Source organism: Capsicum annuum, chromosome 9 (genome assembly GCF_002878395.1).
Source record: "Capsicum annuum cultivar UCD-10X-F1 chromosome 9, UCD10Xv1.1, whole genome shotgun sequence".
Classification (NCBI taxonomy): Eukaryota; Viridiplantae; Streptophyta; class Magnoliopsida; order Solanales; family Solanaceae; genus Capsicum; species Capsicum annuum.
In genome coordinates, this window is record NC_061119.1 from 217,965,841 (window position 1) to 217,991,291 (window position 25,451).

The 25,451-nt window shown below is 36.3% G+C and overlaps 3 protein-coding genes and 1 long non-coding RNA gene across 5 annotated transcripts in view; 1 reads left to right on the top strand and 3 right to left on the bottom strand.

Moving 5' to 3' along the window:
• LOC124887261 overlaps nt 1-3,414 on the bottom strand; it is a 52,391-nt gene extending 48,977 nt beyond the window's left edge. The window contains exons 1-2 of the long non-coding RNA XR_007044651.1: nt 3,138-3,414; nt 1-3,062 (exon numbers count right to left, since the gene is read on the bottom strand). The exon at nt 1-3,062 is cut by the window's left edge and continues 48,977 nt beyond it. This is a non-coding gene — a long non-coding RNA (uncharacterized LOC124887261). The remainder of the gene's footprint in view (nt 3,063-3,137) is intronic.
• A 1,426-nt stretch (nt 3,415-4,840) lies between these two features.
• On the bottom strand, nt 4,841-9,917 carry LOC107840820. The gene is made up of 8 exons (XM_016684748.2): nt 9,846-9,917; nt 7,310-7,393; nt 6,800-6,834; nt 6,574-6,682; nt 5,794-5,867; nt 5,613-5,724; nt 5,199-5,329; nt 4,841-4,967 (listed from the first exon to the last, which is right to left on the bottom strand). The coding sequence occupies exons 1-8, from the start codon at nt 9,915-9,917 to the stop codon at nt 4,841-4,843; spliced, it is 744 nt and encodes a 247-aa protein (XP_016540234.2).
• Nucleotides 9,918-11,336: 1,419 nt separating this feature from the next.
• On the bottom strand, nt 11,337-15,156 carry LOC107840822 (ABC transporter I family member 1). Of its 2 annotated transcripts, none has more exons than XM_016684754.2 (2): nt 14,984-15,156; nt 11,337-12,768 (listed from the first exon to the last, which is right to left on the bottom strand). In XM_016684754.2, the coding sequence occupies exon 2, from the start codon at nt 12,660-12,662 to the stop codon at nt 11,973-11,975; it is 690 nt and encodes a 229-aa protein (XP_016540240.1). In that variant the 5' UTR covers nt 12,663-12,768; nt 14,984-15,156; the 3' UTR covers nt 11,337-11,972. The 2 variants fall into 2 exon arrangements, with proteins under 2 accessions (XP_016540240.1, XP_016540239.1); XM_016684753.2 differs by having other exon boundaries at nt 11,337-12,800.
• A 2,059-nt stretch (nt 15,157-17,215) lies between these two features.
• On the top strand, nt 17,216-22,132 carry LOC107840821 (sarcolemmal membrane-associated protein). The gene is made up of 6 exons (XM_016684752.2): nt 17,216-17,670; nt 19,078-19,200; nt 19,885-20,064; nt 20,162-20,243; nt 21,128-21,192; nt 21,780-22,132. Exons 1-6 carry the CDS (start codon nt 17,383-17,385, stop codon nt 22,011-22,013), a joined length of 972 nt encoding a protein of 323 aa, XP_016540238.2. The 5' UTR covers nt 17,216-17,382; the 3' UTR covers nt 22,014-22,132.
• Nucleotides 22,133-25,451: the final 3,319 nt, after the last annotated feature.

Here is a 25,451-nt window from a genome sequence, read left to right on the forward strand (position 1 = left end):
TTCTTTTCGGAACACTTGGCTCTCACCTGAAATTTCACAACTTTTATTTCCTCATAGGGATATAATGGTAATCGAGTGTTGCTTTCATCATGAAAAATGTTTTCCATCATACCAAAGACACCCTAAAAGTAAGTTGAGGCTCAGATGTTGATAAGACAAGGGAATGAAGGTGATGATCATGGCTGCAAACACCATTGGCATGACACAAAATCACTAGCCGTCTGCATTGCCCCGCCAAGATACAGTCCCTTTATTTCCTTGTCCTATTGAGTTGGTCAAAAAAAGAAGGGAAGAAAATATCATCATAGCCTCATAATCTCTATCTATATATCTATATATCAACAATATTCACTGAAAAAGCAAAGTGCTTTTGGTTTAAATGCAGACATACGAGGAATTAAGATCTCCTGGTCACTTACAAAATGAACAGAAGAAATTTGAGGCTCAGATGCTGCATTTTGTCTCGGACAAAGAGAAGGCAACCTCGCCATGGCTGCAAAATCACCAGTTGCATGCAAAAGAGTGAGCCTCAGTTTGCAGGCCATCCTGGGATTTGCCAAGCCAAGATACGGGTAGGACTATCCTCAATGCCCGATTTTGTTAGCCCACAAAGTAAAACATTGTCATCATCACAGCCTCTTTTGCACAATTAAACCCAAAAGGGGGGAAAAACAACATACACACACACACTAAGTTGCTGTTTGTCTTTGTAGTTCATCAACAAGGGCTGTTGCTTTAGTTGCTATTAATACAATCATGGGCATAATAGAGAGGAGCAACCAACCTTAACAAAAAATCCTTCTCTCCATTAACCTCATGACACCGTATCTCATGTCCAAACAGGCCCTTAGTTTCAACAGAAAATTCTCCAACTTTCATCAACTCCTCATAAAAACGAAAACATTTTCCTTCATACCAAACACACTCTTTCAAAATAACAACACAACACAAGCTTCAAGAGTAAAATTGAAGGTCGAATCAGTTGATAAAACAAGAGAATATAGACATCGCCATGGCTGCTAACCTCGGGTTGCATTCCGGGCCGCCCCGCCAAGATACGTTCTTTGAATTCTCTTGCCAAGTACCAATTGCAGCCTCAAAACTTTCTCTTTCTCTCTCTCTCTCTCTCTCTCTCGCTCTATCTATCTTTGTGACTTGTGAGCTGAATATAGCTCAATTCCATAACGTAAAGGACCATTTTGTCATAAATTCTCAAGGGCTGTTTGATTTTTTTTCCTTTTTTTCCATATGAGAAATCATTGGTGTCATAGAGAGGGACAACCACCCTGAGAAAAATCCCTTCTCTCTATTAACCTCATTTCTCTTTCTGGGCTGAACTTTTTTAGGAAAATTCTTGAAGTTTTCACCAGAAAATTTCTCAACTTTCTTCTTATCAAAAGGTCAACATTAGTAACCGAACACTGATGAAACTCATCATTAAAGAAAAGAAAGAACATTTTTCGTCATACCAAACACATCCTTTTAGATAAATAATACAACATACAGACTGAACAGTTGTTTCTCTGAGTATTTCATTAACAAGGGCTGTTGCTTCTAGCTGCAAAAAACAAAATCATCGGCACAACAGAGAGGGGCAGCCACCGTTGACAAAAATCCTTCTCTCTATTCACCTCATTTTTCTTCCTCGGCTAACTTCCTTTAGGAAAGTTCTCCGTTTTCATCAGAAAATTTTCCGAACTTTCTTCTTTTCAGAGGGCTACATTAGTAACCAAACACTGATGAAATTCATCATAAAAAGAAAATATTTTCCCTCACACCAAAGACACCTTTTAGAATAACAATACATCACACAGACTAAACAATTGCTTGTCTGAGTATTTCGTCAACAAGGGCTGTTGCTTTAGTTGTTAAAAAAGAATATCATTGGCACAACAGAGAGGGGCAACCACCCTTAACAAAAATATCCCTTCTCTCTATTCACATCATTTTTCTTTCTTGCCTAAGTCTTTTTTCTTTTTTGGTTTTCCACCAGAAATTTTCCAACTTTCTTCTTCACTGAAGGACTACATTAGTAACCAAACATTAATGAAATTCATCATTAAAATTTAAAAAAAAAAAAAATCTTTTCTTCATACCAAACACCACCTTTTACTTTAGAAAAACATACAACACCTTAGTTTTCAGCAAAAAATTTCCCAACTTTCTTCTTCTCAGATGAAACTCATTATCAAAAAAGAACACATTTTTTTTCATACTAAAGATTACCTTTTAGATTAACAACACAATATTGCATGTCCAAACATGCCCTTAATTTTCACCAAGAAAATTCCCAAACTTTCTTCTTCTTAGATGAACCTCATCATCAAAAAAATCACATTTTTCTTCATACCAAACACACACTTTTAGTTTAGCAACTCAACATTGCATGTCCAAACAGGCCCTTAATTTTCACCAAGAAAATTCCCAAACTTTCTTCTTCTTAGATGAAACTCATCATCAAAAATGATCACATTTTTCTTCCTACCAAACACACACTTTTAGTTTTTTCTTCATACAAACACACACTTTTAGTTTAGCAACACAATATTGCATGTCCAAACAGCCCCTTAGTTTTCACCAAGAAAATTTCCCAACTTTCTTTTCATATGAAACTCATCATCAAAGACATCACATTTTTCTTCATACCAAACACACCCTTTTAGTTTAACAACACAATATTGCATATACAAACAGGCCCTTAGTTTTCACCAAAAAGACCACATTTTTCTTCATCCATCATCAAAAAAAAAAAAAAAATCACATTTTTCTTCAAACCAAACACACCCTTTTAGATTAACAAGACAATATAGCATGTCCAGACAGGCCCTTAGTTTTCACCAAAAAGATCACATTTTTCTTCATCCATCATCAAAAAAGATCACATTTTTCTTCAAATCAAACACACCCTTTTAGTTTAACAACCCAACATTGCATGTCCAAACATGCCCTTAGTTTTCACAAAGCAAATTCCCAAACTTTCTTCTTCTCACATAAAATTCATCATCAAAAAAGATCACATTTTTCTACATACCAAACACACCCTTTTACATCAACAACACAATCTACAAAAGTAAAATTAAAGCTCAGATTTGTTGATTAAAAACAAGAAAACTGAACACACAGCCATGGCTACTTACCTCGGGCTGCGTGCCAGGTCGACCTCGGGTCAGCTCCAAATCCCCTCTGAGCTGAGCTTTTGGGTTTTGGTGGTTGTTCATCAATGGAAGCTCAGCATCTTAAAAGCAGCAATGTTTCCAATTTTACCCTCTTGTTTAGCATTGTAATATGTCAAAAGTGAAGGGTATTTTGGTGTAAAGAAATATAATAATTATAGTTTACTGTACTTTTATGCACAGCAACACATAGTTGTACTTCGTACTGTTCAGCTTTGAACTTAAGGAACAGGAATAATTAATTTCGAAATTAATTATTTCAATATATATATATATATATGGGACAACTTATTTCATCACTAAGATATAAATGATGTGATAAATAATTTTGAAATTTAATAATACTTTCAACCAAACGTGGGATAAAATAATTCTGCGTTTTATTCTATGACTGTTATATCGTATATACCTCACACCAAATGATCCCTTAGACATTGAAATCCACGTGGAAATACATATTTACAGTAATAAGTTAGATATCAAAATTCACGTGGAAATACATAATTACATCAATTAGTTAGATGTTGGAATCCACGTGGAAATAATTATTCTAGGACTATTATATCTTATAGCTCACACCAAACGATCCCTTAGATATCGAAATCCACTTGGAAATGCATACTTACATTAATCGGTTGGATATCGAAATTCACGTGGAAATACATAATTACATCAATTAGTTAGATAACGAAATTCAAATGAAAAATACATAATTACATTAATAAGTTAGATATCAAAATCCAGGTGGAAATACATAATTATATGAATTAGTTAGCGATTGAAATCCAAATGGAAATACATAATTATATTAATCCCTTAGATCTCGAGATTTAATGTGGTGAAAAAGTACTTGTGTCTCAGAACTCATAATTACGACCATGAATGTGACTGAAAAAATGTAAGGAGTAGTTCGATCGTGGCGATTTTGGCCGATTAATCATTTAATATGTTATTGCGATAACATCCATTCGTTACATTACTTCAAGTCAGTCCCTAGATAGGATCGAGGGGTTCATCCAAACCCTCTTTGTTGGAATATTTAACTCTTTAAGATATGATTAAAATTATTTTATATGCTGAACCTTTTCAACTTCTTCGTATGTTTAGTTCTTCACATTTTGAACCTCGTTAGTAAAAATCCCGACTCCACTACTATCTTTCGATATGTTAATCCCTTACTCCGCAAAGGGAAAAAAGAGAAAAAGACGAGAACGCGATTCTTCATTAATATTTGACTGGATCTCTAATCTTCTTCGTTCTTTCCCATGACGATAACTAGAATGAAAAAAGGGGATTGGAGGAAATAGGTCCCACTCGGAGCTTTTAGAATATCTTAGTTGCGCAGACTCTTTACTTTCGATGCCGCAACCGTATCAGATTCTCCAAAAATACACTAGCTTTGGCGAGAGAATCCGACACGCACCCATTGACATTTTTGAAGAGTTCGAGCAATGTAGATTATATTTACATAATATCTTTGCCTCTTTGATGGAGAAAAATTTTCTGCACAACATCACCTTCCAAGGTGACTAAGTAGGATACCTGTTAAAAATACTAGAAGTATCAAAACATCAAGTAACATAATATAAGGGGCTTGTGTGTAAATATACGTTGCTCGGACTCGTCAAAAAGGTTGTCGCATTCGTGTCGAATCCTTAAAAAATGCACTACTTTTGAAAGATCCTACATCTGACATGCACTTGTCGACATTTTTGATGAGTCCGAGCAACATTCAAAATACTCACAATTTCTAGAGCACTGACTTTGTGAAGGAGGAATCCATTTACTTTCTCCCTAGAAAAAATCGAAAATGAAGAGAAAAGGTTACACGATGATAAATGGAAAGTGTACACTCGAGTCCTATGTTGGTCGGATCCTCCAAAAATGCTGACTAGTGTGTGGCGGATTCTCTAAAAGTAATATGTTTTTGGAGGATTTGACACGAGTGAGGCAGCATTTTGGGAGGTTCCGAGCAACATCGCTTGAGTCTCGATAGTCTACTGAACACTGAGAAAAACAACTTACATCGAGTAAGGCGAGTTCCGATTCATTTTTGTCAGCAAAGGTCCTTTATATCTGGCCGTTCCAGTTTTGGGTTTCGCGATAGGTCTTTCCTCGACATCGTTGGCACAAGCCGGACCACTTATATATGCATCCTAAACAAGAAAGAGCAAAACAAGATTATCCTATCTCGACTGATAATGAGCTCAGCCCTCTACCCTTCGCTTAAACACCAGGCTTTTGTTTACCGTAGATTCCAACCTGTGATATGCGCCTGCACAACACATCATGTGTTGCGATCGTACTACTAGATTAACGCCTGGGCGCTTAGTTATTCAATTTTATGCAGAAAGCTGATTTTGCGGAAGAAAATCACATCTGGTACTAAGGTATTCCTCAGGTCGTTTTCTCAGTTGTAGCGTTAAAATCTTGACTTACCACCCCATATTTCAGAAATACGCCATCTAAAGATTGGAATTCGCGTTTGGGTTCCGTTTGAGAAGTATCTTCTTCACAGGCTACCAACGGATGAAATCCAACAGCAATGCACCTGCATTTACGCAATATCTCACTTTAGTAACATATCTTTTCGGAGTAAAATAGTGCAGTCTGAAGGTACCATTTGCTTTCACTATTTTCGAGTGTGTCTATCAGCCACTGTGACTGTCTATCCCCGGCACCATTTGAAGAAGCCTAGCAACCAGAACAACAAAGTTAAAACTACTGAAAGCTCAACGACAAAAGAAAATGAAATTTATGTAACTTAAGAATGAGAATAATATATCCCTATCTGCGAAGAAGGATAAAGACGGGACTTTTTTCTGGGACCGGTTTAGATACTATGAGGTAGCTAAGATGGGGTGGCGTTTCTTCTGAATTTGGGTTTGAGTGCATCCCTGGCTGTATTTACTATGTCTAGTGCAAATATAGAAGACAAATAACGTCAAGATAACAGTTAAAAGTGCTTAAAGAATCTTCCCAACTACCATAATAGGCTTGGCGGACAACTCCTTTTTTCATCCCAAATTACTTAAACGACAGTCGATCTAACAAATGCTAAAAGTTTGACAAGTTATCGGATCTTCTGGTGTTGAACTTCCCAACTGTAGTCAAACGTATTATAAAATAACCTTACACTGGTTGGATAGAAGATAAATTAGAGGCAACGAAGCTATAAGTAACTATCTTTCGGATGACAAGTAATCAGATTTGATGTAACTAAAGGTCTTCGGAACAAATTTTCTGAACATCCAGAGATAAAGCCAACACGCATAAGCTACAGACTTATCAGGAACGGTTAAGTAAAACATTATATAGAAATATACGTGTAAACCAAAGTGATACCATCTTGGTAATATAAGTAAACAGACATAATCAGATCAAAGAATCAAACGTTTACCTCATATAATCCTGTATCCACAACTATAATATCTAAACTTCCATGGGCAAACTTGAATTGTTTAAGGTAGTGATTCACCCCTCGTCCTCTAAGAGCTCGTGTCGAGTACCTACAAGTTGAAGATGGCTGAAGAGAAATCGGAAAGACAGTTCATTTCAAATGATGAAATCCATATGTAAAAGTAAAAAAGTCAGTCAACAAACTGCTTATTCATAGATTAGCATACCACGGAATCTTCACGGAAGGAAAACGCAAAGTAGCCTGTCAATGAAGGGAGCGGTGGAGGTGTCAGTTTATCATTTCATTAAATTCGCAATTGCAAATAAAGAAATCTCATAGTCGTTGCAGTAACGAGTTCATTAATACGACAAATGGGGTGTACGGTTTGTGTTAGGGAGTGGATTCACTTTGTCAGACAAAGTTGTCACCATGTATTTCTCCGGTAACTGCTACCGGGATCTTGTCACTTAAAAGAGAAGTACGTCACAAGCAAAACATCTTTTGCACAAGAAGAGAAGTTAGCAATCCATGTATCGTAGCAGTTCTTGACAACTCATGCGAAGCCTGAGCAGTGCGACCAGTACCCAGTCGCTAACTAGGTACCTTAGTTAACTTAGTAAATTATCGTACTTTGACATAATCAACCGAGTAAATGGTACATCCGAATCTAGCATTGTCAAAATCAAAATCATATAACCACTGAATTCTGCACTTCGAATGTCGTTAGAGAGCTTACATTTTGTACAAGTGGATCCTCCTCCCCAAGTTCGCCTATGTTGATAACGAATCTTGCATTGAACTTTTTCGCTACCTTCTCCACCTACATTCAATATAAGATTACAGAGAAAATGAATCAGCCGAAAATGGGTCGACTATTTGAATCATCGGTGACCATGTCACCCCATTTAATCTCACTACACGCCAATAGCACAGATAAAAGTACTAGACGTCTCTATAGTTTCTGCTGACATACCTTCAACACATACTAAAATGACTAAAATGTGTTCCAACTAATTGATATCGCCTAGCTTTTGCTTCCATTGTGCCTATTTTTTCCCAACTCGGCATGGATTCCGAGAGATTGTAGGTCTAAACGACTACCTCATCCTTTTAACATCTTCTTTCACAATGTTTTCACATCTATTGACCGCCAGAACGGAGAATTTGGAGGTCGACACTCAACCATCTCAAGTGACTTTATATCGTTTTATCCTCAACGTGTGCTATTTGCACCTTCTTCTGAATTTGGTCATTTTTAATCTTGTATAATTACATATTCAAATGATACGTTGTAACTGAATTATTCTTTGTCAACTTAATTATGCAAAAAAGTGGGGTCTTAGGAAGATAGAGTGTACGCAGACCTTACCCCTACCTTAGAGATAGAGAGGTTGTTGCCGATAGACCCTCAACTCAAGAAGAAAAAAAAAACAGTCCAAAGCAGTGTAGAATAAGAAATAATGGAAATGAAGAAGTAAAAAAAAAAAAAAATACTATAGACAACCTCGCAAATCTTCCTGAACAGTAATCAACATCAACAACAACATATCAAGTATAATCCCAGAAGCAGGGTCTGGAAGGATAGTGCGTACGCGGACCTTAACTCTACCTTGGGAGGTAGAGAGGCTATTTCCGATAGACACTTGCTAATCTTCACCAAACCAAAATTCAGCTCAAAAAAACATGTCCCATCAATGAACATTCAAATAAAAATCATTCCTTTACACAAATAACCAACGAAAACTCTTTCGCTAAATTCTTCTACTACAGACTGAACTTACACTGCCAATCTTGAAAAACAACATCATATCCAGTATAACCCCACAAGCGTGGTCTGGAAGGATAGTGTGTACGCAGACCTTAACCCGACCTTGAGAGGTAGAGAGGTTGTTTCCGATAAACACTTGTCAATCTTCACCAAACCAAAATTCAGCTCAAAAAAACATGTCCCAACAACGAACATTCAAATAAAATCATTTCTTTACACAAATTGCTAAATTCTTCTACTAGAGACTGAACTAACACTGTCAATCTTCAACAACAACAACAACATATACAGTATAATCCCACAAGTGGGATCTGGGAGGATAGTATGTACGCGGACATAAACTGTACCATGGGAAGTAGAGAGGCTGTTTCCGATAGACACTTGCCAATCTTCAAAAACAACAACATATCCGGCATAATCCCACAAGTGGGGTCCGGAAGGATAGTGTGTACGCAGACCTTAACGCTGTTTCCGATAGACACTTGCCAATCTTCAAAAACAACAACATATCAAGTATAATCCCACAAGCGGGATCTGGTAGGATAGTGTGTACGCAGACCTTAACTCTACCTCGAGAGGTAGAGAAGCTGTTTCCGATAGACACTTGCCAATCTTCAAAAACAACAACGCATCAAGTATAATCCCACAAGCAGGGTCTAGGAGGATAGTGTGTACGCAGACCTTAACCCGACCTCGAGAGGTAGAGTGGCTGTTTCCGATAGAGACTTGCCAATCTTGAAAAACAACAACATATCAAGTATAATCCCACAAGCGGGGGGCCAGGGAGGATGGTATGTACGCGGACATAAACTCTACCATGGGAAGTAGAGAGGCTGTTTCCGATAGACACTTGCCAAGCTTCAAAAACAAGCAACATATCAAGTATAATCCCACAAGCGGGACACAAACCTTAACTCTACCTCGAGAGGTAGAGAAGCTATTTCCCATAGACACTTGCCAATCTTCAAAAACAAGCAACATATCAAGTATAATCCCACAAGCAGGGTCCGGAAGGATAGTGTGTACGTAGACCTTAACTCTACCTCGAGAGGTAGAGAAGCTGTTTCCGATAGACACTTGCCAATCTTCAAAAACAACAACATATCCGGCATAATCCCACAAGTGGGGTCCGGAAGGATAGTGTGTACGCAGACCTTAACTCTACCTCGGGAGGTAGAGAAGCTGTTTCTGATAGACACTAGCCAATCACTTGGGAGGTAGAGAAGCTGTTTCCGATAGACACTTGCCAATCTTCAAAAACAACAACATATCAAGTATAATCCCAGAAGCGGGATCTAGAAGGATAGTGTGAACGCAGACCTTAACTCTAACTTGGGAGGTAGAGAGGCTGTTTCCGATAGACACTTGCCCATCTTCACCAAACCAAAATTCAGCACAAAAAAACATCTCCCAACAACGAACATTCAAACAAAAGAAAAAACAATCTTTACACAAATAACCAAAAATAGGAACATTTTTGTCCAAGATTGATTAAGAAACTAACCTGTTTGATAAGAAGTGTCTGTTCTTCAAGATTCCTAACACCCCCTATAACACTAATAAAATACATATCCATAGGAATATCATTCACATTTCCATTCCTAATAATTTTCTTCTGATTTTGACTCAAGTTGATAACAAGAAAAAGTGATAAACATAAAAAAAACTGAGTGATTATAGTACAAACCCATGATTTCTGCATCATTATCAATGTACCAAGATTCAGTTTTTTTGTTTTTTTTTTCAGATCCTAAGTTTATAATTATAACTAAATCCTATAAAACTTGTACTTATGTAATAAGATTTTGAACCACTCAGAGATCATGTGGAGTTAGTTTTATTAGCTTGTTGCTTGTCAGAGTACACGTTATAACCCACGTGGACTTTAAATGCCAAGATAAGAATATGAAAATAAAAATAAAATTTATTAATGCTAAAAATAAAATATGAAAAAAAATTGTTTTATATTGATCAAATTAAGAAAATAATGACAAGTAAATATTAATGGAGGGAGTAAATGAAAAAGATCCAGCATATTGAATTTGACTAAAAAAATATTTGTTATGAATCGGACAGTATTTGCAAACCACAAGCAAAAGGAAAAACAAGAACACATATATTTACGTGAAAATTCTTACGGGAAAAATCACGAGTAGAAGCAGAGGAATTCACTATAATGAGAGGAGTATAATGTGGAGACGATAGTAAAACCCGAAACAGGTCACTAAACACACTTATATAATACGTGCATACAAATAAATTTTAGGCCCAACTACGCTATCACCACAGACCTCATGAAAAATCACAAAACATGAATCACACCGCGAACTTTTTAGGACCGAATCAAGAAAATTGGGGTCACAAACTCTAACAATATCTTCATTCCATTAGATCAAAAATGTTCTCAATTTTTTTTTTTATTTTACATTATTGTTAACACGTTCTTGTTTTATATTTGCAAACATGAACTACACTAATGTAAGTTGCTACCACGTTTGTTTTTCAATTGCATCAAGAATAAATAATTTTAGTTTTATATATTAAAAGATAGTATACATTAATATATATAATATATGCTTCCATTTTAGTGTTTTTTAACCATACAAGTAATACTTAGTTTTTTCTTATAACTGTGGTGTCTGAGTCAGTTTGCACGCAAAACTCGACTAAATGCATGAGACACCTGCCACCTCTCACTGGCAACAGTCATAGAGCTAGGCATAAAATACCAAATTACCAAATTGAACCATCAAATTTGATAACTGGTATTCAGTAATTTGATATTTGATATAATATTTGGGAGTAAAATTTTAACATTTCGGTATTCGGGATTAGGTTTGGTTCAAGATATTAATACCGTTTGATATTCGGTATTTACCGAATATCGAATTATATATATATGTATGTGTGTGTGATCAACCCAATAGACAATAGTATTAGTCATTCCAAAAAATCTCTTGAAACTTGATAATATATTCATAAAAAGAAACAAAAAGAATGCTAAATAAGATTTCTATTAAATATACTCTTAAAAGTTTAAACATACATTTGCATTTCTCTAACTTTAATATGGTAAAACCAAATATCGTACCGAACCGAAGTTTAATATATCGGTTACCAAATTACCAAACCGATGTTAAACCGATATTCATAAGTATGGTATGTGGTATCTATGTTCAAATACCGATTACCGAATTACTGAACCTCAACTTTGAAAATACCGAACCGAATACCAAACGCCCACCCCTAGCAACAAATACTAGGTAACTCTGTCCTAGTGTCTTCTACCGTCGCCCGCCTCTGATCAGCATTCCAATACTCCGAAGCACACATCAGATACGCAGAGTAGTAATTGACATATCCATTCTCTGTTAGGAATTAAACCTTAAACCTGAGACTTCATGGTGCTCATCTAACTTCATTGAACCAAAGTAATACCTGTATTGTTGCTTTGCATTACATTCCACACAATGTAAATAAATTTCTGCGTAATTTATGAACCGACTTAATCGAACCTCAATACAGATACGAACACTGAGTAAGAACAAAAATTAAAAAATCCGATTTGTACTCAGTTTGCAGATGAAACAAACTGGATTTGCTCCCATTTGAATTCATTGCAGAGCTTTCATTAGTCGAGGCCGCCTCGATCGAGCATGTCTACCAAAGTCATCCGTCTCGGGAACCTTGGTGGAAGCCTTAAGAACATTGCATCCTCGATCTCGATTGGCAGATGAGTGGCAACAATGACGATACCGCCTTTTTTTCTGTGCTCTGCGATAATATACTCGAGCAATTTCACACCTTCGTCATCCAATGCTACTGAAGGTTCATCGAGCAACCAAATAGGCCGATCAATGGCTAGCAATCTGGCGAGTTGTACCCTTTTCCGTTGACCCATAGAAAGCATACGTGCTTTATCGTTTACTAATCTTCCGAGCCCCATAAGCTGCAAAGCTGGCAGAGACCGTCCTTGCTTACCTTCAAGAACTTCGAACCATTGAACATTGTCGAGGACCGTGAACTTCTCTTTGATCGCGTCCTTAAGAGAGAGCCAGTTGAGCTGGAGTTTGTACTGCTGAAAAACTCCTGAATCGGTTATGTCGTGACCATTCCAAAGTATCTCGCCAGCTGATGGTTTCGAGAAACCAGCCAACATACGCAAGAACGTGGATTTACCGGAGCCATTAGTGCCCGTTAATACAAGTGCACCACCATCATGGAGGGAAACATTAACGTGGCGCAAAATTTGTTGAGCATTTCTCATACACGAGACATTGTTCAGCAGAAGTCGAGGAAGTGGAGGTCCACGCAAAGACATATTCAAGTGAATGAAGAACCAAGATTACTAGAGATATAAAACTTCTTAGATTGAGCAACCGCGGAAAACAAAAGGCAGATGATGCTCTTTCAAATCTTGCTTCGAGCTGAGAAGAAATTGCAAGAAATATCACGTAACCTGAAAATTAAAAGCAAAAGTAGGAAATTGATAGTAACTCTGTAAACAGATTCAATCGGTTCAAAACAAAAACAGATTATGCTCCACAAATGGAATGTTTAAAACCACACAAGCATTTTTCGGAGTTTTCGTTTCTTTCTTTAAAATCACTGTCTATTCAAACTTTGCCACATAAATTTAAACATATAAGAGTATTACTTACACAATTTCAGGTTTTGGGCATAAAATGGATTTCCACACCAATGTATTTCTACTTGGTTCGCAAACCCATTTAAGAGACTCAGTAATTTGGAGTATAGTCACTTACTAAGTTGCTCGGATTCTTCAAAAATGTCTACGGGTGCGTGTCGGATCCTCCAAAAATAGTGTATTTCTGAAGGATCCGATACGGGTGCGGCAACATTTTTAGAGAGTCCAAGCAACTTAGGTCACTTAGCTATACGCTTTAGTTAGGTATATGTATTCAAAATTTCAAATTTTCATGAAGACCTTCAAATCGAACATATTAACAGCCTACTAAAACAAGAGGTGTAGTTTCTAAGTCAAAATTTAGCAGTTCAAATTCTTCTAATGAATCGGGAGCCACAAAATAAGAATGGAGAAAAAATGAAGAGTAGAAATCAAATATCTTCTTCAAGTTTTCGATATTTTCATCAATCATGACTTCAACACACAACGCTAATAATATGCAAAAAAATGAACATCACAGTATATACAATGACGACAGAAATTAATTTTTTGAACCAAAGATTCAAGGTGAGTATGTAGTTTTTAAATGACCATGATGTGTGCCAAAAAAGTGAGACACGGCATTTAATCTAAACTGAACTTAGAACTAGTTGTATTCTTTCCTTAATAGGATAATACTCCAGTACAATGCATTTCTTAGAGAATATAAATAATTATAAAAGGGACATATATACTATAGTCTAAGTTGCGCGAACTCTTCACTTTCAATGCCGCACCCGTGTCGGATTCTCCAAAAATACACTACGTTGGGAGAATCTGACACGCACCTGTTGTCATTTTTGAGGAGTCCGAGCAACATAGACTATAGTAAACAAATGGGACAGAGAAAATGTGTGAGACTTTATTACTAATAGAATATAAAGTGATGCCAATCAGCTAATCGTGTTGTTCTTGAGAGTTAAATCAAAACACTTTTAGATTCTCTAATACAACAAACACATAATACATAAACAAAAACACAGACTTAGCCTCAGCCCAACTTTTAGTATGCACATCTAGACACCACCCAAAGTCTACGTGCCACGCCAATGTCGTGTGTCCACGACATTTCTAGATATGCACTCTCAAAATTGGGGCGCTTACTTGTCGGCTGATGCCAAGTTTGATTGTCTGTTTACGCATTATAACTTGGCCTCATCTCCCAAGTAAAGCACTCGTGTATGCACATCTAGACGCGTCAACTCGTCTCCATTGTATAACAAAATGATCATCTAGACACCTCCCAAATTTTAACGGCCACTTCAACGTCACGTGTCCACGACATGTCTAGATATGCACTCTCAAAATTGGGGTGCTTACTCATCAGCTGAGGCCAAGTTTGATTGTTTATTTATGCATTATAACTTGGCCTCATCTCTCAAGTACACACTCGAATATGCACATCTAGACACGTCAACTCATCTCTTCTGTATAACAAAATGATCATCTAGACACCTCACAAACTTTACTTGCCACATCTCCACGAGGTGTCTAGATGTGCACTCTCATAGCTGGAGTGCTTACTTGTCAGCTGAGACCAAATTTGAGCGTCCGTTTACTTATTATAACTTGGCCTCAGCTGTCAAGTAAGCACTCGAGTATGCACATTTAGACATGTCAACTCGTCTCCACTGTGTAACAAAATGATTATCTAAACACCTCCCAAACATTACTTGCCACATCAGCATCAGGTGTCCACGAGGTGTCTAGATGTGCACTCTCAAAACTGGAGTGCTTACTTGCTAGCAGAAACCAAGTTTGAGTGTCTGTTTACGTATTATGCCTAACGCATATAGTATCATCATCCTTCTAATTTTCTAGTTTTCCAATTCATTCAATCAAATAAAAAGAGGTAAAGCATGAAAAGTCTCTCATAGGCATTTCATCAAACATGTTATGATCATAACTCAAAATCCCCAAAAATAATAGATAAAAAAAATTGTATATAGACAAACCTTGTGATTTTCTACTGCAAATAGAATCACCACCGTCGCCGCCGTTCACCGCCGTCCGTACAGCTGGTTGTCGGAAGAGAGTTGGGCTGACTTGCTTATGGTCTGGGATATTGAGATCATATATTAAAATGGATTATTATTTATGGGCCTAAGCCCATCTTGGAATTTTATTGGGCCCAAATAAAAATTCCTTCAATAAGGCTTTAAATTCATTTAATCGAGGAAAAATAACGTGGAGTAAAAAACATTAAATCATAAATACCAGGCGTCGCTAATACAATAACAACATATTCGGTATATTTTCATAAAGTGGGGGTCTGGGGAGGATAAGTGTACGCATTCCATACCACTACTGCAGAGGTGATATAGACATTGTTTCCGATAAAAAAATTACCATGTGTAGCTAATGTTTAAAATAATTATCATTTACAGGTAAGATTTGGATAAATCTTGATTTACTATAGTTGTAAAAGTACGGTTTATCTAAGGTACTAAATTTGCTAATTATCGTATAAATCTTGAGTTATTATAGTTGTAAACGTACGGTATACTCGTTTTGTATGACTCACCACTCAGACTTGATGAAACAATTTATTGTTATCCTTGACACCTCAACGCTTTTTATTTACTCAAGCCGAAACTTATGCGCATAATTAATCTAATCGAATGAGAGCGACATAATTTTTTATATGTATCACCGTATGTTATGTATCACCATTTCAAAGTCGAGATAAAATATAATTAACAAAATAGTCGAAATTTTATGTAATATCACTCAAAGATTTTAATGTATATGTGTGACACCTTAACTTAGGAGAAGGAGTCCCACATCGGCAAAACACAGGAGGGATGCTGGGTATATAAGTAAGCAAGTCTTACTCTCTAGTGACGCGTTTTAAAGTCGTGCGGGCCTGGCCCAGAGCGGACAATATCACTAAGGGATAAGGAGTAAGGGCGAAGGGGTCTCTTGGACCTTTGTGATTCGAGATGTCCATCGCGGCCAAGACCTCGGCTCGGATCGTGACAAATATGCATTCTCATATCAATGAAGTTTAACCCAAATTGGTGAATATATCACCATCTAGTTGATTCCACACACACGAAAAAGGCCTAATTCAGGGGTAAAGCTAGTAAAATTAGTAAAACGTTTGCTTCAAGCCCCAAATTTTATTTTGATGTCTAAAAAAAATTAATAGTAAATTTTATGATTTCAATTTCACTTGAAATAATAATGAAGATTGTGAAATACATTTTAAAAAATTATCCTAAGAAATACAAAAAGAAAGAGATACCTAATTTTTACTAGAAAATATTTTAGAACTTTGAATTAAAGAGAAAATACTCAATTACCCCGAACTATACCCGAAAGAGCTGTGACACACCGAAATACAAAAAGAAAGAGATACCTAATTTTTACTAGAAAATATTTTAGAACTTTGAATTAAAGAGAAAATACTCAATTACCCCGAACTATACCCGAAAGAGCTGTGACACACCTCAACTTCAGGGGGTTCTATTACCTAGAAAACTAATTAAAAGTAGAATTTTCACCTCCTTAGTGCCTATGTGGCACATACGTGTGCCTATGTGGACACTTCAGTGTGTTGTGCTACGTAAACGTTATTTATGTGCCACATAGGCACTAAGGGGGTGAAAAATTCATTTTTGATTAGTTGAGGGGTAATAGGCCCCCTTGAAGTTGAGGTATGCCACAACTTTTTTGAATATAGTTCAGGAGTAATTGAGTATTATCTCTTGAATTAAATAACCCAAACTTTATATTAATAATTAATATTTTAATAATAACATACAAGCTTAATATATTGAAATAAATGACTAACATCTTATTAATTAGAATGAATCTTTCTGACTGTTATTATAATACTGTTATTTTTATATGTATACTTATATATGCAGGTCGTCTAAATTATTCTAATACTACTCCTTCGTCCCATTTTACGTGTGTCATTTTCTTTTTAGTCCATTCCAAAAGAATGTTGTATTTTCTTATTTGATAATTATTTAAAGATATAATTTTACTTTTATCTTTATTTATTCCATTTAATTAATAAAAAAAAAAATACTAGCACATTTTTTGATAAAGAATAATATTATCAAGTTTTCAATAACTTCATATCTGGTCAAATAGCAATACATAAAATAAAATGAAGATAGTATTATTTTTTTAAAATTTAACTTTATACCACTAATTTTAACAAACAATGCCGGCCTAAATCTCCGAAACACACTCATAAAACAAAAAAAGTCGACACTCACAATATTTCCGTTTTTCTATAAAACCGTTAGACGAATTTTACCTTGAGTAGGCGCACAAATTTATTGTTGAGAAAAAGAAGAAGAAGAAGACGAAGAATTACTGGTACACCTGAGAACAGAAAATGGCAGGTTTATTGGCATGGGCAGCAGATGTAGTAGGAGGTGGGAAAAGCAATGAGGAAGATGACAACCCAAATTCAATCCCTTTAATTTTCACTCCACAACAACAATCTTACTTAATAGATTTGGATCGAAAAGCCACTTCTCTTACTCGTACGATCCAAGATCTACGGCTTAGAATCCCTCCACCTGACATCTCAGAGCGTCTTCCTCATCTACACGCTCATTCCCTCGCCTCTAATAACGCTCTTGCTCTTCAGCTTAATGCTCACTCCGCCACCAAAGAACAGGTTTTTCTCTTGTTTTACTCACTTTAATAGTTTTTTTTTTTTTTCCGAAACATTGTTATGATTAGCGCAGGTTTACTTTTCAGTACTTTTTCATTTCGGTTTGTAATAATTGGACTGGACATTATATTTTTGGACTGGTTTTGTTTTGTTTGTTTGATTGATTGTTTTTGTGTGGTTTATACATTTTCTATAGCATCAAATTAGCCGATACGTTCCACCAAGCGATTGTTGTCAAACCATGGGATCAAGGGCTGCCTAACACCTATTGAAACATCACGTGATATATTAGTCAGTATTTCTGGTTTTATTTTGTTTGTTTGATTGATTGTTTTTGTGTGGTTTATACATTTTGTAGTGTCAAATTAGTCGATACGCTCCCCCAAGCGACCGTGATCGAACCACGGGATCAAGGGTGCCTAACACCTATTGAAACATCACTTGTAATATTAGATATTTCTTTTGTGATAATCTCACATCTGAGGTAGTGGTATGGACTGCTTACACTTATCCTTCCCAGACCCCACTTGGTGGGAATATACTGGGTATGTTGTTGTTGTTGTTATTTCTTATGTGATAAGGAAAAGAGGAAGGACCAATACGTACAGGGGGATAAGATATTCTAGATATAAATAGGTGTCGTCATTATACTAATGTCAATATGCATCATTTTGTTGTGCATCAAGATATATGGTATACTAGGAGGTCAGCTTACCTTCATTGAGAGAGCAAGTGCTGCAAGTTTGTAGAAGGTTCATTCTTAATTGCTTTATCACACTGGATAACACATTATAGATGGTAGATGTCAGAAGAACCCACACAACCCAGATTAGAGATATTGGATTTTGGTATATCTTACCAATTGGTTAGTGGTAGAGCATAACACCTTGCTTAACGTATCACACAGTTTTCATGTCGAAGAATTCACTGAAGTTCCTGCATAGATATCAGAGCATCTTCTTCTTCTCATTGCTCATCTGATTTCTTTTTCGGTGAGGATGTGTTAGTACTTTTCTTTGTCCGGAGCCGGGGGTCTATCGGAAACAGCCTTGCTACCTCTCTGGAGGTAGTGGTATGGACTGCGTACATTTTACCCTCCCCAGACCCCACTGTGTGGGAATACACTAGGTTTGTTGTTGTTGTTGATGTGTTAGTACTTTGGAGGGTGAAATTATGACTTGGTTTTCTGGAAATCTATTTTACGATGTTATTGCTTAATTATTTCTTTTGCTTTCTGTTAACTCTTAACTTTATGTACTTTATCTATTAATTTTTGTGGTGATGTATTAGACTATATATTAAGAGGAAGTGCTTTTTAATTCTCTGGCTAAATATTAAGGACTTTGCAGATGGTATTTTTTTAATGCACTGGAATATGCATTTAGAGATTTGAATTTAACTTGGTGACAGGCACAATTAAGAGAAATTACTCTGCAAGAAGAAAATGCCGAGTATGACAAGGCTATCTCAGATTACGAGAATAAGATTCAGGTGAAGTCACAGGAAGCTGACCTTCTAAGGAGCAAATTGCAGGTTAGTCATAATTCAAAACTTTCTTGAGGGGATCCTTATATACAACAACAACAACATACCCGGGGAATTTCCACAAGTCAGTTCTGGCGAAGGTATAGTGCACGCCGACCTTTACCACTACCCTGTGGAGGTAGAGAGACTATTTTCGAAAGACCCTCCTCGTCTCAAGTGCGAGAGGATTCTTTCATGATTTTCAAAAAATTAAGGGCATTACCTGTATATTGCTTTCTCATCTGATTGCATGTCCAACTGTGTTGGAGTCCAGAAGAACTCTTTGACAAGTACTGTTAAAGTGAATTTCTTCGTAAAAGTATGAACCGAGATAAATTTCATGCCATGTTTGAATTTTAGCATCCCTAGCAAAGAAGTTGTGCAAAGACTCTCTCTCTCTCTATTAAAAACTCTCTCCCCCTCCCTCTTAATTAAAGAAACTGAGTTTCTTTTCCCGCATATCTGGTGCAGTCATAAACTAATGTAAGCTTACTGGCTTGGCCAGCAGATGAGCCCTGTATGTAATAGAAGAGATTACGTACAAATTATTTTACTAATCGTACTTTTAGATAAGGAAATTACATTGCAATTATCTGTGGACCTTCAGAGGGTCCACAGATTCCTTTATATGCAATTATCTCTATTTTTGGGATATTCACTGATATAGAACAACACTTGTGATGAAACATTCAGGAAATGGCCTTAGTTGAAGAAAACTTAAGGTCAGAGTTAGAACGAGCACAGGCTGCAGCAGCCAGTGAGTCTGTGCAATCAAATGACTATCTGATTAAAAATGATAGTGAAGCTCAAGAAGATGAGGAATCTGCAAATTCTGCGTTGCTGCGGAAATTAGAGGAGAAGAAGAAGGAACTGGTGTGTAGCTTTAGCTTATCTCACTTTCCATCATAATATCCAATGTAATTACTTTATCCTTTTTTTCCATCTGCTTCTGTTGATCGATTTGAATTAGACATTTATGGAAGAAGCTGTGCATGACCTGGAGAAAAAATGGACTGAAGTCCAAGATTATGCACTCAAGCAACCTTGCCCAGGTACCCTACGACTAACATATATTTGCTAACATTGTGTGGTGTTATGAACCAATTGTCCCACATTAGAAAAATAGATAAATGTTAAGGGGATTATAAGCCAAATGGGTTCTCCCACCTATTAAACTAGTCTTTTGGGTTGGGTTCTCCCGTTCGGTTTATAACATTGGTGCTTTCATTGAGAGTCCAACGCGTTGGGCCGTGACTCGGAGTGGTGGCCTGCGTGCCAGGAGTGGGTGGCCTGGACCCAAGAGGGGTGCCAGCCGTGACCAACTGGGCGTAGCCGTGACCAATTAGGATCGATCCACGTGTGGGGAGCCGCGCGTTGGGCACTGACTCAGAGTGGTGGCCTGGGACCCAAAAGGGGTGCCAACCGTGATCAACTGGGTATAGCCGTGACCAACGAGGATCGATTCACGCGTGGAGTCACGACTCAGAGTGGTGGCCTGGACTTAAGAGGGGTGCCAACCGTGACCAACTGGGTTCAGCCGTGACCAACGAGGTCGTTGGTTCTTAAGTGGAGACGATTGTTATGAACCAATTGTCCACATTGGAAAAATAGAGAAATGCTAAAGGGATTATAAGCCAAATGAGTTCTCCCACCTATTAGACTAGTCTTTTGGGTTGGGCTCTCCCGTTTGGTTTATAACATGTGGTCAGACCATGTATATTTTGGTGTCTGAAATTTCTTTCCCTTGCTAATCAAGATACCGATTCTTTCACACTTTATTCTGAATAAATAATGTTAAACTACCTACTGGGGGGGGGGGGGGGGGGGGGAATAAAGCTGTTAATTACATACATATTGACATTTTTTTTCTTGTTATGTATTGACATTTATAACATGACATGCCTAAAGTCTGATCTTGTCATGCTATTTCTTTCAGCTCAGCGGGAGAAAATATTGGATAAGCAGCTTCATAGTCTAATAGAGCAACTTGCCTCAAAGCAGGTACATGTTTTTTTTTCCCCCTAAATTCTGAAATTATTTGGTATTAAGAGTCATGCTGCATAATGGGTTTTGAATCTAGTATTTTCGGCATGGAATATAAATAAAAATGTGAAAAGACGCTAAAATTTCAATAAATATAGGAGTAGGAATTTTTGAATACATCATTTCAGAAGTACAATGAGTTTAGTCTAAAGAATTTAACCCATTTTTAAATCCTGAATGCGCCCCTATTAATAGTGTGATTTGCTATTTTTTATGGGAAAAATGCTACCCAAGTAGCAAACTTAAGTCAATAATTAGACATTTCATAGCAATAGTTTTATAATTACCTGAAATAGCAACTTGTATATGTATTTGATGCGCAAGACAACATATACAAGAGAAACTAACGAGAAAAAAGGTTAGAGATACAAGAGAGAGTGAGAGAAAGAAAGAAAAAATAAGGGAGAATAAGAAACCACTAAAATATTGCTATCTCACGCCAATTTTGTTGCTATTTAACTTAAATACTTAATTATGGACTTAAATGTGCTACTTGTTTATATTTTTCCACTAATCTTTGTTTTTTTTTTTCCATCTTATTTTAGGCTCAAGCAGAGGGCCTTGCTAATGAAGTTCATCTAAAGGAGATGGAATTAGAGAGATTAAATGGTCTTTGGAGGAAGCTTGAAGCAGATGCAGATACTAATGCCACTCGGAATAGGGGACGTCAAAAGCCTGGTAGACTGGAAAAGTTGCATAAGCTTATGTTGCTCAGGTCAGCTTTTGTTGTGTACATTTTAGTACTCCATATTTTAGTATTCATTAAGATTTCATTCTAGAGTTAACATGCATGATGTAATTTTAGACGAGAGATGTTTGAACGTTAACAATTTTGTTGTCTTCTTGGCTGTAATGTTGCATGGTTAACAATTGCATTGGCAAGGAAGAATTTCGTAAATATCCTGGAAAGTTTTCTAAAATAATAAAATATTACTACGTTTTAGTTTAAAAACATTACTCGTTAAGAGTTATTGTGGCTCTGATACCATATCAAGGCAGAAGAAGAGAGTAGAAGAAAGTATATATATTTGATGAGACTGCAATGCAGTTTATATACAGCTGAAATAATAGCGTAAACTAACTACTAGAATGTAGGAACAGATAACTACGCCTAATACAATTAACGCCTAAATAAGTTCAACAAGTCTAATCCTAATCAAACTATATTTGTAGTACTAGTACATGTGCATAGTAAAACAATTATTTTACAACACTGGTAAACCACTAATGCTAATGCGCTATTACTAATCTCACCTATATTTTTAAAAGATGAATGTGAATTACTGCTGTCAAGATTCAAGACAAAATGGTTGATGGATATTCCATGCATTTTTATGTCATCCTTTCTACCATCGCCTCTCATATGTTGCGCTGATGCCCATAATTTACTTTTTCTTTTTTGGGGCAGTGGCGGTGGCGGTGGCGGTGGTAATTAGTTAATTGCTACGTTTGGACAATTGTGAAGTATTACGATAACTAATTTAATATATGCTAGTGCTGTTTAAGTATAAGTTAAAAGCTGCATACAAATCACAATATGACCTTAATAGTGCTGTTTAAGTATAAGTTAAAAGCTGCATACAAATCACAATATGACCTTAATTTAATATATGTTAGTGTTGTTTAAGTACAAGTTAAAGCTGCATATAAATCACAATATACTCTTATGGTCAGGCTTTTTAAAAATTTTTATGCATAGCGGGAGCTCTAATGCATCACAATATACCCTTATGGTCAGGCTTTTTTTCCAATTTTATGCATAGCGGGAGCTCTAATGCATCAGACCGACTTCTTTTTTTTAGGGCCATTTAAGTGTACTCTATATGAAGTTTACCCTTTTGGTTCCTATTAAGATTTAAGAACCTATTTTCTGGGATGTGTCAATTTTTTGTTGAACAAAAGTCATTACATAAACTTCAAGCAAGTTCTTAAATGGATCAAAGTCAATTATCATTGCTAATATTTAAAAAATTATCATTGCTAATATTTAAAATAATTACTATTTACTGGTAAGATTTAGAAAAGGACCTTCTACCCTGAACAAACTGCAAAATTCCAGCAATGATTTGCTGGCATATATGGAAAAGTCGAAGTAAACTGAAGGCTGGGGAAAGGCCAAAAATCGACCGGGCTGTCCCAGGAAAGCTGGGGAGCGATCTAGTGTGGGCCTTTAGGGTGGGCGGGGTGGCCGTACCTAAATTGGCCCAAGAACGTCAAGTTCGCGTCGTTTCGACCGTATGACCACCCAAACGGCCTCGCTGACCCAATGGCCTAAACTAGGCTGCTCCTCAGCCTCCCTGGCATGCTCCGGACGAATTTCAAACGAGCGAAACGGCGCAAACGGGCCATTTTTGGGCCAAATAGGTGTGCTATAGCCCCAATTTTGCGGTGGATCCGGGGCCGAGCGTGATTCCCATTAAAAGCATTACTTTCACAGTAAGGGAGGGTCACATGTGGTAAAGAGCTTGGAATCATTTCCACTGGAGATGGAATACATAGCAGCTGGTGAGAGTTTTAAGAACTCTGGACCAAAATAAGTCATTTTTTAAACCAATTTACCAAATAATATATTTTTTTTTGTAACTTTACCAAACTAGTATAAATGTTATTTCCAATAACGTATTATGCTTTGAAAAAAGTTAACGGACCAAAAAAAGTTGTGAATAACGTTAAAATATAATCGTCAGTAATGTTTTTGACATAAAATATTATTGTCAGTAACGAAACTCTACAACTCTGTCAGTGGATTTTTGTTGAACGCCTATTGAAATGACCCTATCATCAACTTGGCACTCGTCTCCCTTGATACTCTCCCATCTTGTACTATTTGATATTGAATCAAAATTGGATAATCGGTACCCAGCTCTTAGTGTAGGACACAACAAAATCACCAAATTCCGAAAACCAATTTCCCATCTATATTCGCGTTGGGGCGGAGCTACAAAACCATCAACCATTTCATGTACATTCTATTTGAAGAACATAATGAAATAAAATTGTGCCCTTGAATGGAACAAGCCTAAGGCTCGTTTTGAACCACAGGGCTGTGCGAGAAGGTTATTACAACCTTAGTAATAACTGTCTTCGTGAATGTCTCAGTAAAATTAGTGGCCTAAAGCCAAATTTTAATGAGAGGTGTTACATATGTAAACATACATATAAAAATACTATTGTAATGATTTGGATTGTCTTATTTGTTCTTGCATATTAATTGTTATGGTGTAGTATGTTAAAAAAGACGTTAACTTCACGTATTAATATAATTTTAGTTAATAAGATATTAGCCATTTGTTTGCAAATTGCAATGCATTAACTTGGATATGATTGTTATAACTTTATTTGTTATTATAAAATTTGAGTTGTTTGGTTCAAAGTTTTAAAATATTTCTGATACAAATGAGATAGCCTTTTTAGATAATTTTTTAAAAATGTATTTCACAATCTTTATTACCATTTCTAGTGAAGTTGAAATCATAGAGTTTACTATTAAATTTTTTGAGGCCTCAAAATTTAGGGACCTAAAGCTAAGGTTTTACTGGTCTTACCCTTGAGTCACCCCTGATTGTCTTACGTCCTCTCCTGACAATGTACTAGTGCATTGGGGGAAAACGAGGTTGGTGATATGGGATTTTTGGATGTGTTTAGAAACTATATGGCGTATAGGGGTGTTCACGGTTTGGTTAAAAATCAAATCGAACCACGAACCAAACCAAACCGATTAAAAACATCGATATTTAGTTAGGTTTGGTTTGATTTAGTTTTAAATTTTAAAAATCGATACTTATGTGGTTTGGTTTTGATTTTACTCTAAAATAACCAAACCGAACCGATACAAATTATATATATATATATATATATATATATATATATATATTATATTAATCATGAATTTAACTTTAGCCATAACACTTTTAGTCATGTGTCTCTATTTAGTTGACAGTACGTTATGAGATTTTAAATGATTTTCACACTTCGAATAATAAATGATACTAATTGTGAAAATTATCTTGTTGTCTATGAAATTTTACAGGTAAGTTTCATTAGACTTATAGATAATCACTAGTTTTTGAACTTTCTTTTTGGTTCCTATTAAGCAAAAAAAAATTATGTATTCACCTTTTGGTGGGTATGAAATTTTTACATATTTGTAGAAGCATTCATATGGTATTATTCGTGCTTTGTCAAGTATAACACTAAATTGACATCTTAGTTTCAAG